Below are 12,480 nucleotides of genomic sequence, written 5' to 3'. Positions count from 1 at the left end.
TAGAGCCCCCGGACCCCCCAGAAGTGGAGATCAGAGAAGTGAAAGACAGAACCATCGCACTGCGTTGGACGATGGGGTTCGATGGCAACAGTCCAATAACAGGCTTTGATATTGAGAGCAAGAATAAATCAGGTACAGTGAAGCTCATTTGAGTCCATAATTACAACATACTGGTGTAATACCAATCTGGAAAACAGCTAAGCCAGTAGAGAGACGTGAATTATCAGTGCATTCATTTAATCTCAAAGCTATAATTTAATGCACTTAGCCTGATTTGACCTCTTGAGTTCAGGCCCACCAATAAAACTTGGCCTTTCCCCCTCAGCCTCCTGGGATACTGCACAGAAGACCAAAGACGTCTCCCCTCAGCTCAACCAGGCCACCATCATCGACCTTCATCCTTCGTCCACCTACAACATCCGCATGTTTGCCAAGAACCTGATTGGGAAGAGTGAGGCCAGCAATGAGCTCACCATCACCACTGATGAAGCAGGTGAGAATTAAGAGATTGAATCCCTCACAAAGCCAAATGGATTCTGTGCTGTTTTTCTCTGCAGAACTAAATAATGCAAGCACGCAATTATCTGATTTTCAGGACTGTGAATAATGTACAGTAAGACAAAACTCGGTGTAGCAAAAACGCACGATGAAAGACAACAATCAGAGTGTGACCAACGAATTAGAGACAGGAGGCAAAAGGAGGTGAAGAGCCAACTGTGTCACTTCATTAACAGCCCGGTGACATCAGCCCATCGGCTCTGATGCATTATTGAACACACGCTGACCCTGTACTAAAAGCAAAACTTTTCAATTAGCAGCCTCGGTAGTAAATGTCACACTCTGGTCAATAGAGAAAAGCAGGAGGGAAATTACCCCCCCCCCCCCCCCCCCCCCAGTGCTCCCCACTCTGGCAGCCTCCCCTCACCCTCAGCAGCCACCTACATATACAAGCTCCATATATTTATCCACAGCCTCACTCATTCAGTTGGTTCGATGTGCACACTTTAATCAGACGTTTATGTCGTTGACATGATCTCAGCTCCTGATGGTCCACCTCAGGATGTGCAGCTGGAAGCCCTCTCCTCCCAGAGCATCCGAGTCACATGGAGGGTGAGTTCAGCTGATCCTGTGTGTTACCATAGACTGAATGTGTGCAGTCTTTAGCTGTATACATATAGATACAGATTTATCTCCAAATCCAGTGCTGTTCTCTCCACTGTGTCCATAAGCATTTAACCTGCTGCTCCTGTGGATTAGCTCAGCAGCGAGCAGAGTAGCTCAGCTCAGGTGTTTCTTTATTTTACTTTGAGGATTTGAACCAGTTTGCTGTAGGATATTTTATTACTCTGCTTTTTCAGAAGAAGTTACAATATTTGCATCTCTCATCTGCTTAGTTGAAAGTCGGGGAATCCATTAATTTGCAATGTGCAATAACATGTGGTCTTGTTTAAAGCTTGCATTGTTGTATTTCAAAGCAATTCAATTCATGCATCCACGTCATGCTTTCACAAATGGCACACTGCTACGCTTTAAATCAGCGGTCCCCAACCCCCGGGCCTCGGACCGGTACCGGTGCGTGAGTCGTTTGGTACCGGGCCGCGAGAGTTGAAGCTCAGGTGTGAAATGTATAGTTTTCAGGGTTTTTATCGGTTTTCAGCGTTATTTTGTTATCGTTTTTATCGTTAACTCGGTTTTCCTGGGTCTTTTCACATGTGTTATGAATAAATCTTCTTTTTTTCGGTACCGGTACTAGTTTTATTTTGTTGTATTTATCCGCGACACCTTAAAGGCCGGTCCGTGAAAATATTGTCGGGCATAAACCGGTCCGTGGCGCAAAAATGGTTGGAGACCGCTGCTTTAAATGGTAAAAAAGTGCACATTTTCTCTCAACCAGCAAAAAGAAAAGGTTTGTGCTTCAGTTCTCCCAGTAAATGATTAAGAAAGACAAACAGAATGATTTGAATATAAATCATTTGCAGCATTACAACATTTTCTTTTCCTTCAGCAGAATGAGGAATGCATTTGGATGCATCACCTACTTGGTGTCATGTATCGTTACACCTTCTTGTTTCCTGCCCGTACTGACCATTCAGACCTAAATACGCCCTTAATGCATTTTTGATTGTGTTTTGGTAGGTTGGGTGTTACAAACAAGATGGATTTCATTACCAGATGTGAACAACACATGATAGGAGCATGAGTGGAAAAAATCTGATTAACTGACAAATTATCTGTGTGTGTGCTAGCACTCCCTCGTTAGCACAGTGTATATTTAATTCAGCCAGAAAATCTCTAATGAGTGTTGTCATTTTTCTGCCAGCCGCCCAAAAAGCACCTCCAAAATGGGGCCATCAAAGGCTACCAGGTAGGCTACAGGGAGTACAGCTCAGGAGGAAACTACCAGTTCAGTGTGATCAGCGTGGAGACCACAGGGGACAATGCAGAAAGCCTGGTGTTGGATAATCTGAAGAAGTTCACCCAGTATGGAGTCGTGGTGCAAGCCAGTAACAGCGCTGGGACAGGGCCGTCTTCCACCGAGGTGGCTGCTACCACACTGGAGGACGGTAAGAGGGGAGGAAATAAAACTATTCTTATTATTTGCAGTTTCACATCAACATTTTAATGAATGAGAAATGTTGTACGCAGAAAATGAGACAAAACCCTTGATCTAAATACAGCACGAATACATTTGGAGTATCGCATTACAAACACAGCTGTGAAGGAGCCAGGTAGCGTGGTTTAATGTTGCAGCTATTTGTGAGGATGTAACACAACCTAGTGGAGATCACTGGGTATTACGTGTGTTGTCAGTGTTTGTTTTTATACTCTGGGTTTTTTCTACTCAGTGCCCAGTCGTCCCCCAGAGAACGTCCAGGCCGTTGCGACTTCCCCAGAGGTCATTTCACTATCCTGGCTGACGCCTCCTAAAGAAGCTCTGAATGGCAACTTGCTGGGATTCAGGGTTATCTACTGGGCCAACCTGCCTGATGGAGGTACACGCGCACACACACACACACACACACACACACACACACACACACACACACACACACACACACACACACACACACACGAGAGCATGCAAACCTGAGTTTAGATTAACATGCATTTTACAAAAATGCATCTCAGTCTCCAGAAATCTGCACTTCCTCCTCAAATAGAGTATAAACTATTCCTGATAGCATTTCTTTCATGAAAACATATACACACACAGGTTGGTGTGATCTGCACTACTATGAGTCTGCTTCCAATCAGAGCAGAGGTGGATAACCCTGTCCGATGCACCTGTGCAGGGGGCACACCTAGCCTGCTAGCATGTCTGAAGGATCAGTGTGTGAGCTAAGAGCCAGATCAAGCCACAAGTCAGAGAGAGCTGCGTTCCCTGGACAAGGATCACCTGATCTGTTAGCACAAGTGCAGTCAGTGGATAAAGAAATGTCAAGAAATGTAGGTCAAAGTCATAACATCCAACAAGGATGAAGGGGCATCCGTTTTATAATTATTTAATACATCTGTTCATTTAATATGTTTCCATTTAACATTTTAATATGCTAAAGATTTGTATTTCTATTATTTTATCCAACCACGGTCTTTATTGTTTATTTCAATTCAATTCAGCTTTGTTCAGTCACCTCTAAGCACCTCTAACAACCTCTATGAGCAAGCACTCGGTAGTAGTGGGGAAGGAAAAACTCCCTCTTAGCAGGAAGGACAACCATCTGCTGTAATTCCTGCATTCTTGTGGACTGATGTTCTAATTTGTTAGTAGCTACAAACAGATAAAAAAAATAGGGATGAAGCTAAGATTTGTGCATAAAACATTTGATTTGTTTGTGTCGGTGAATGAGGCCCGCTGTTTTCTTACATTTAGATCCCCACACTGAGCCTAGACCAAATAGTTTTACTTGACCAGTCCACATCCAAGGACACTCTGACAGCTTCACTGTGGTTTTGGAGCGTGTTGCCCAATTACAGCAGACTTAGTGGTCCTAGTATTCTGAGATGTCCTTGGGCAAGATATTGTTGATGCCAATGGCAGGCCATCACTTCTGAGGCTATTACTGTAAATATGTGCACGTGTAAAAAGATTTATAGAATTGCTAAGGTTAAGCAGTGCTCTAAGTTACCATCCTGACATGCCGGCTCAAAGCGTTACTGCGTGTGACTTTTTCTTGGTCATTAGAAACAAGTAGCTTTTAGTGTAGATACTCAGATGGATTTTTAAGGCATGGCATAACCTTCACTGCTGGCCAACAGGCTGTATGCTGATGGAAGGCGGACAGCATAGCATGGCAGTGTCAGCCAGATTGCTTGTGACAGCATGATTACCTTTGCCCCTTGCACTGTCACATCACATTGGCCTGCCTACAGAACATGAACGCTCAAGACTTGACAGCCATGGCTAGTTTGCATGGTAACAGTGAATGTATTCTCAAAGCTACATTAAAATGCTATTATTTGTAAATATTTGTGTTTTTAATTTTTTATATATACTGCAGCCTAACAATTAATATATTGAGCTGTTTATTGCACTCAGTGCCAGACAAGTGTAGTACATCAGGATGATGGAATAATCTCATTGACCAGCAGAGGGAGTTATAGAACCTGCAGCGGTGCAGGCTGTGCCGGTGTTGCAGTTTGTAGGACAAGAACAAACTGGATGTTATGACTTTGTTCATTTGTTTTTGTTTTTGTTTTTTTGTAAATACTTCTGTTGAGTAAGAGAAATCAAAGTATCTAAACTCTAAAAGACAACAGAACTGAATTTTTGAATACTCTGCCAGTGATTTTCCTGCTTATTCAGTCTATTTTTTCTCCATAATGTCAGCAAAACAGTTAAAAAATTAGAATGTAACATATTCAAATTGCTTCTTTTGTCTGACCAACAGCCTAAACAGCCAAAAACTATTATCTTCAGCAATTATGTCAAACAATGAACAGCAGCAAGTCATCACACCATCTGCAAATATCCTTTTGGCTCGGAAAAACAATTAATCCACCGTTCGAATCAATTAAAGTCACGGGAGAGCTGCAGTTATCTCGCAGTTGCAGGCACCAGAAAAATACGGGCCTCTGATTATTGTCACTTTTCTTTATCGGGATGTGGTTCCAGTTTGATGCAAACATAATTTTTGATTTTAAATTTTTTTTTTTTTAATTTTTGTTCCTGGATATGAAGACTGTGGGCCAGACACAGACAACCACAGTCTTGGTTAACCTGTACATCCTATTGTGTTTTTCAAGTGTTTTAAATGCTCTCCTCCTTAATGAGGAGAAGAGCAGTAGCTGGGGGTCCGTTATAGATCTCTGGAGTGAAATGAAAAACTAGAACTGTGGACGAGAACACATTGTGGTGAAGGAATACAGACACATTGAGGTGTTGATAATCCAGAAGTTAAGAGCTGAGGGAACCATGTACGCTTGGATCCAGACTTGTTTAAATTTTGTGACTGAATATGAAATCATCTCAGGCTGTGCTCGCTTAGGCCTGATATTACTTTTATGTATTTGAGCCTCTATATTTTAGTAGTCACATGTTTGGACCAGTGGCAACCTGTCACATAATGGGATTATTTACAACAGGAGACATTATGGGGATTTTTGTTTTCCACAAAAATTATTCAGGAACCAGAATATTCTTACATATACTGAAGCCCGATTTAATACTGCTGTCAGTGTGTTTAGAGGATAAATCTGAATTTAAACAAGTTCAGAACCTAAACATATAACTGTTTAGGTTAACAAAGAAAGACTTTTAAGTTTCCTGAAGATGTCTCCAAGGTCCTTAGATTACCATGACCTGGATGAGTGAGAGCCTACACAGACATTATATGTGCAGTTACCGTATTCTCAGTCTCATTTTTTCCAGTTGATCCAGTCAAACATAAACAGTTTAACATGTCAGAAGTGAACAGAGATGTGTAGACACCACGCTGATTTATTCACTATTCTCCAAACTCATCTTCTTCTGTTTTCTGTTGGCCAGAGCTCGGAGAGATCAGGAACGTGACAACCTCTAAGCCCTCACTGGAGCTGGATGGATTGGAGAAATATACCAACTACAGCATCCAGGTGCTGGCCTTCACCAGAGCTGGTGATGGTGTCCGCAGTGAACAGATTTACACCCGCACCAAGGAGGACGGTAGGCCGATTAAGTCACCTCTCCAAATAAAAAGGCAGCTGTCAGGTTGTAGCGAGCTTCTGTCATAGAGGTTGTTTCATGGTCAGGTTATGCTAAGATCTGTGCTAAAGTGAATTTGACTCACTGCCTCAAGGAATTACAATATCTCCCCTCTTTACACTAAATGTCAGTTTTTCTAGACCAACAGTATTTTACTGGGATAAAAATGAGGCAGGATCCTAAATATACTTATTAAGTAGAGAGCAGTAAGTCTCGCATGCAGCAGAGAGAATATGTTATGTGGCCATCTGTTATCTAGCTGTATAATCAGTGTAAAAAGAGCCATAAAAATCTTTCAAGTATTAATATTAGCTTAATGTACGGAGTATATCAACTAAATTATCTCATGCTTTCAGTTCCCGGTCCTCCGGCGGGGGTAAAGGCAGCAGCTGCATCCAACTCAATGGTGTTCGTGTCCTGGCTTCCTCCTCTCAAAGTGAACGGCATCATCAGGAAATACACCGTTTTCTGCTCCAACCCACACCCCACGGTAAAGCACATCAACAAAGTATCATTCAAAAAGACAATGTTACACTGTTACACATTGTTGCAACATTGTTTGTTCGTTTTTTAATTCAAGTTCCGGTTTTAGAGCTAGCTAACCAGGAAGATAACCAGGAACCTGGAGCTTCGGCTCGAAGCAAAGATGACTTATGTTTGTTTAATAATTACAGTAAAAGTAAAGTAAAAACAAAAGTTTACAAAAAACAGAAATAATTAGTAATTGTGTGGGTTTCTTTAGCTTTAAAGAGCTTTACACCTGCTCAGCATAATGCTACAGCACCCTAAGTTTTCATAGCCCTGCATATCAGGACATTTAGAACCATTTATTTATTACTATTTGAAGCATTTGTCACACAAGAAACTGTAAATATGTGATGTGTCCTAAAGATATGTGTACACACAAGGCATGAACATGTGAAACACAAATGTTTGTAGCACCTAAACAACTATAACATTTGCAGAGGTGTACAAAAAAATCACAGATAGTGAATAAATGTGAACTCTGGCCAGTATAGTTTGAGCTGTTTGAGAACTGGTCGTGGACAGCATCAGTCCAGCTGGGTGCAAACACGATATTTGTTCATTACTGGTTTGGGCTCAATAGAAAACATCAGCATGTGTAGTTTTACCCCTGAGTGTTTTTTTATGCACTGGAGTCATTTATGAACGTCCTCCCTCCTCCAGGTGAGCAGTGAGTTTGAGGCGGCCCCAGATGTATTCTTCTACCGCATCCCCAACCTGAGCAAAAACCGTCAGTACAGCGTCTGGGTTGTTGCAGTGACTGCTGCGGGCCGTGGAAATGCCAGCGAGATCATCACTGTCAAACCCATGGCTGAGGGTCGGTGGAGCTACTCTCTTATAAAATGTGCTTTTCAATGCTGAACAGCTCTCTGTTGCCTGGTATCACGTTTGTGAGCTCGAAGTGCAAAGTGGATGCGTAAAATGTGCAGTTTGGGTAAAAATGACTCTTAAGACAAGGAGCATTACTAAATGGGAATAATGCTGCATTTGGCCCTGGGAACATGTTGCATGTTCTGTAAACGCAGATAAGCTGATGCATATACCAACAGGTCTTTATTGTCTGGAGTCAGCTCCTATATTAAGCGCCCGCTGCAGAGCTTTCTGGTCTTGCACTGTGCATATCTAATACCAGTTTGTGATCTTTGCAGTTACGATTCTTTCTATTGCTCCCCTGTAGAAAGTTGCAATAATTGTCACAGAAATGTATTCTTCACTAGTTTCTTTAAGAAGTCTGTCAGGTTAGACATGTGTGAGCACACCTTAAGTTAAATTCTCCATCTGAAATATTTAAACAGGAACACATGTCTTTGAATTTCACTGCAGGCTGATCAGTTGTGTGTTTTTACAGCTCCGGCTCGGATCCTGACCTTCAACAGGACCGTAACGACCCCCTGGATGAGGGACATCTTGCTGCCTTGTAAGGCAGTTGGTGATCCTTCACCAACCATCAAGTGGCTGAAGGAGATGTGAGTAAAATACTAATCACTGAGGATCACTGAGGATCTTTTCACAGCTGAATATTTGTGGATATTGCCTCCTTAAAATATCCAGTGTCTGTGTGGCACACTAGAAGCTGAAAGTTAATCGTAAATGCATCTCTGCCTCAGCAACGGGACCCCAGCACCCGTTGTGATTGACAGCCGGCGCAGCGTCCATACGAACGGCAGCCTCGTTATCCGCACAGTGAAAGCAGAGGATTCTGGGAACTACACATGTGTGGCCAGTAACAGCTTTGGGCTGGACAAGATTGTCCTAAACCTCCAGGTTCAAGGTGAGAATTACAACATGGGCAGAAAGACAAAAGAATGACACGTTATCATCTTTTTCAGTGCTAGATTTCTTTCTTTAAATCCTGCTGTTTCCTTCAGTTCCTCCTGACCAGCCTCGCCTCACAGTGACCAAGACAACCACCACCTCCATCACCCTCTCCTGGATCCCAGGAGATAACGGTGGCAGCTCCATTAGAGGTCAGAGAGATTCTGCCTGTCCTTCTCTGTCACTGCTTTTTTTACCATTTGATTTACATTCATGTCTCCATCTGTGCCACCTTCAGGCTACATCTTGCAGTACTCAGAGGATAACAGTGAACAGTGGGGTAATTTTGCCATCAGTCCAAGTGAGCGCTCTTACAGGCTAGAGAATCTCAAATGCGGCACCTGGTACAAGTTCACCCTAACCGCCCAGAATGCCGTGGGCCCCGGACGCATCAGTGAGATCATTGAAGCAAAGACCCATGGGAAAGGTATGAACTGTTCTTCTTTAAGGGGCATGTTACAGGTTAGTCGTTGTGCAGCCTCCACTTATTTAAAAGTAAACTTAAAATACTTAACAATACAGCAAATGATTGGAGTGATAAACACGTTTTAAAAGGTCAAAGAGGTTTTAACTTTTTTCCCTGAGAAATAATAATATATACGGTGTGATCAAACCTGTGAAGAGCCAAAACCTTATTGGATTTAAACCAGACCGAGCCTTCAAAATTCTCATGCATGAGCAGACTGCAGTTATTTTTAGATCATTGCCTTTTAATTATCCTGGATCTTCTCCGGTGTGTTAACTTAATTTTCATTTTTTGGAGCAATGGAAACAACTTTTTAGTGTACTTTGTGCAAACACACAATGGCTCAGTGGCAATTCAGGAGGTTGCACTCCCTCATCGGGGCTTGAGCTGACAGTCTCACCCTGGAGAATAAATTCTCATTGTGGACTCCTCAGCTGTAGACTTTCTTACCAGGACACCCAGATCCTACCACCCGCTCAGGTTTCAGACCGCCGCCTGTGCAGGTTTCAGATCCCTGGTGAAATCTGAGAGCGCGCTCGACAGATCCACCAAATTTGAATTTGGTTTCAGTTTCTGAAAACATCCTGATTTAGAAAATAAAGTGATAGCACAGAATGTGTTGCATCTGATTAAGTGTACACACAGTCACTGGTAAATCCTTCCTGCAAATAATGCACTCTGTCACAAAGTTCATGAACTTGACAGTGAGTTTACTCAAATGGCTTCCTTATCACGATAGCTGCCAATGCCAGCATGGGTCCAAATCTCTGAGGTTTCCTGTTTCCAGCACTTTGTTGAACGTATGCAACAAAGAATAAAGACTGTGTGAATGCAAAAGCAGGTCTAATCAAGGTGTACTTCGTCTTAAGCTCTTAATTTTGTGTCTGAATGCTGATTATTTTTCCTTCTTCCCACAGAACCTCAGTACTCTAAAGAACAGGAGCTCTTCACTAGCATCAATGCCACTCGAGTCAAGCTCAACCTGAACGGCTGGAATAACGGCGGATGCCCGATCACCTCGTTCACCCTGGAGTATCGGCCGGTAGACTCGCCCACTTGGACCACGGCACAGCGCACCTCCCTCACCAAGAGCTACGTCCTCTACGACCTGCAGGAGGCCACCTGGTACGAGCTGCAGATGAAAGTCTACAACAGCGCCGGCTATGCCGAGAAGAGAGTCAAGTTTGGAACACTCAGCTATGATGGCAGTGAGTTCACATGGTGGCAGGAGACCATCTGTTTCCCACTCTTTTCTTCACAGGGAGCAGAGTGATTGTCTGTCGTGGGCTACTGAAACCAGCAGGGTACTGTAGCTGCGTGATTCACTGGCTGCTCCAGAGGTAGTATCATGTGAACACTCACACTTTAGGAGGGAATTGGTGATAAAAGCCATAAGTTCTCAGTAACTATAGCATTAAGAGTCTGACTAAGTGTGAGAGTTTGAGGCAAAGAGGAATAAATTACCTTTTCTGTTAATGGCAGAGCTCCAGGCTCAAGGAGACTGAGCCGCCTTTGACAAATCGGGCAATAAAAAGCACATTTCATACCAAATCTAGTGGCTGCAGCTTGGCTTTCATGATGACGCCGCCTTCTGAATTCTAACACAAGAATCAAATAATCTCCTGATCTCCTTTGAGATAAAGGATACCAGCATTACCAGCTCATATTGCACACCAGGGGCTCAGCAGTATTCTACCACAATCACTTCTGAGGAACAAATACTTCATTTCCTCCCTCACTCACATTCTGCGACTGCTGAAGAGAGGGTGGGGGTGAGCATTAAGCTGTGAAGGATGAGTTCATTGGTACTGAGGTACAGTTGGGCGAAATGAGAACAAAGCATTAGTGTCAATTTGACAAAGGTCAAGCACAACGATTAGGAAAGGGCAGCAGCTTATGGTGAAACACAAAATTTGTAATGCTCTTGACTTTTTTTTACTCATTAGGATTCATTCAGTAGCTTTCATTTAAAGAGACAGATCAGGGGGTTGTCATGCAGGTTGTGTCTCCTGACACTGTCACATGACCTCTGCACAGGTACCATCGCACCTTTAGTGAAGGCGCCCAATGTGAGCGAGGATAACTCTGGGAGCGGTGAGGGTTTGAAGATGATGGTAACCATTTCCTGCGTGTTGGTGGGTATCGTCGTGATCTTCATCGGCCTTCTGGTGCTGAGGAGGAGGAGGAGGGAGCAGAGGCTCAAGAGGCTCAGAGGTGAGATGATGGGGGTCCCCGCACGTGATGGGCGGGTTTCCCAAATCTGCTACGTGCTTGCCTCTAACATTTTCTCTTTATGTTTCCTAGATGCAAAAAGCTTGGCTGAGATGCTCATGAGGTAACATCTTCATTAAGCCGTCATCATTTACCTCAGCATGCACACAGACGCAATTACAGATCTTTTTACTTCCACTCATTTTTCATCTGCTCTGTGCTTCTCAGTAAAAACACGCGTCCAGCAGAGCCAATTAACAAACAGCAGCAGACGCTCCGCATGCACATCGATATCCCCAGAGCCCAGCTTCTCATCGAGGAGAGAGACACCATGGAGACTGTTGGTAAGCACGCAGCGAGCACTGGTGACACAGGACATAATGTACGATGGCGCGCAGGCTAAGTTTGTTTCTGCTGCTGTCTCAAAGATGACAGGTCCACTGTGCTACTGACCGACAACGACTTCGGGGAGACACAGAAGCAGAAGTCGTCCACAGTCACCCACACTGTCCACTACCAATCAATCTCCCAGGCCACTGGTCCACTGGTAGACGTGTCTGATGCCAGACCAGGAACTAGTAAGTCCAGTACGGACTCTTTTTTTAACTTCATAATACATTAAAATGTTTATGTGTCCTTTTATTTTCCCAGAACTCTCTCCTTTCATGAACCTTCCCTCTGTCACTTTGCCTTTTGTTTTGGAAGTTATGAGGATTCATTGAAAAGCTCAGCAGACTGCTGCCACACTCATACGCCACATTATGCTGCTTCATAGTTACAGTGCTGTTGCCATGCCTGCTGTTCTGGAGTCAATAAGGTGTTTCCTTGTGGAGCGGTTTCACTACAGATTCTATATTTACATGAAATCCACTCCACAAATAGACTTCAGCTGGTTTATTATCAGGTATAAATAGCTGCAGGATGGCTGCACAAACTATTATTTGCAGGACAGCTTTTAAAGTCAGCGCCATCATCCCTCGGTTGTTCTTTAGCCTTTGTATTTGAACCCCACTGTGGAATTACTGCCACAGAAGCCACAGTATGTTGAACTCAATGCCACAAGCACGAAAAGTTGGACGAAGTTTTGTTGCCATTGGATGACCTCCTTCAGGTTCGAGGCTCCGGGTCACATTTAGAACTGGGTGACTTGGTAATCTTGGTAATCCACACACTCTTAAATCTCTGCGATGCCGTCTCAGTGCAGCAGTAGCTGCTGTGATATCGGCACAGTTAGTGGTAAATTGTGCACCGCCAACATTAGTGAATCAGATAAAGTTCTTGA

General features: G+C 43.4%; 1 protein-coding gene across 2 annotated transcripts in view; it reads left to right on the top strand.

Moving 5' to 3' along the window:
* dscama (Down syndrome cell adhesion molecule a) overlaps positions 1-12,480 on the top strand; it is a 109,330-nt gene that overhangs the window by 93,319 nt on the left and 3,531 nt on the right. Inside the window, exons 14-30 of one of the 2 annotated variants that reach the window (XM_004561608.4) lie at positions 4-132; positions 326-493; positions 1,040-1,110; positions 2,321-2,564; positions 2,847-2,993; positions 5,987-6,142; positions 6,538-6,671; positions 7,370-7,523; positions 8,055-8,172; positions 8,314-8,477; positions 8,575-8,673; positions 8,760-8,948; positions 9,905-10,195; positions 11,025-11,201; positions 11,292-11,322; positions 11,427-11,542; positions 11,627-11,785. In XM_004561608.4, the coding sequence (XP_004561665.1) occupies positions 4-132; positions 326-493; positions 1,040-1,110; positions 2,321-2,564; positions 2,847-2,993; positions 5,987-6,142; positions 6,538-6,671; positions 7,370-7,523; positions 8,055-8,172; positions 8,314-8,477; positions 8,575-8,673; positions 8,760-8,948; positions 9,905-10,195; positions 11,025-11,201; positions 11,292-11,322; positions 11,427-11,542; positions 11,627-11,785 (2,547 nt within the window). The remainder of the gene's footprint in view (positions 1-3; positions 133-325; positions 494-1,039; positions 1,111-2,320; positions 2,565-2,846; positions 2,994-5,986; positions 6,143-6,537; positions 6,672-7,369; positions 7,524-8,054; positions 8,173-8,313; positions 8,478-8,574; positions 8,674-8,759; positions 8,949-9,904; positions 10,196-11,024; positions 11,202-11,291; positions 11,323-11,426; positions 11,543-11,626; positions 11,786-12,480) is intronic. The other variant, XM_004561609.4, reaches the window with a different exon arrangement.

Source organism: Maylandia zebra, linkage group LG10 (genome assembly GCF_041146795.1).
Source record: "Maylandia zebra isolate NMK-2024a linkage group LG10, Mzebra_GT3a, whole genome shotgun sequence".
Taxonomy (NCBI): domain Eukaryota; kingdom Metazoa; phylum Chordata; class Actinopteri; order Cichliformes; family Cichlidae; genus Maylandia; species Maylandia zebra.
The sequence above is the reverse complement of the archived record's forward strand: the minus strand, read 5'-3'. Positions and strand labels throughout refer to the sequence as shown.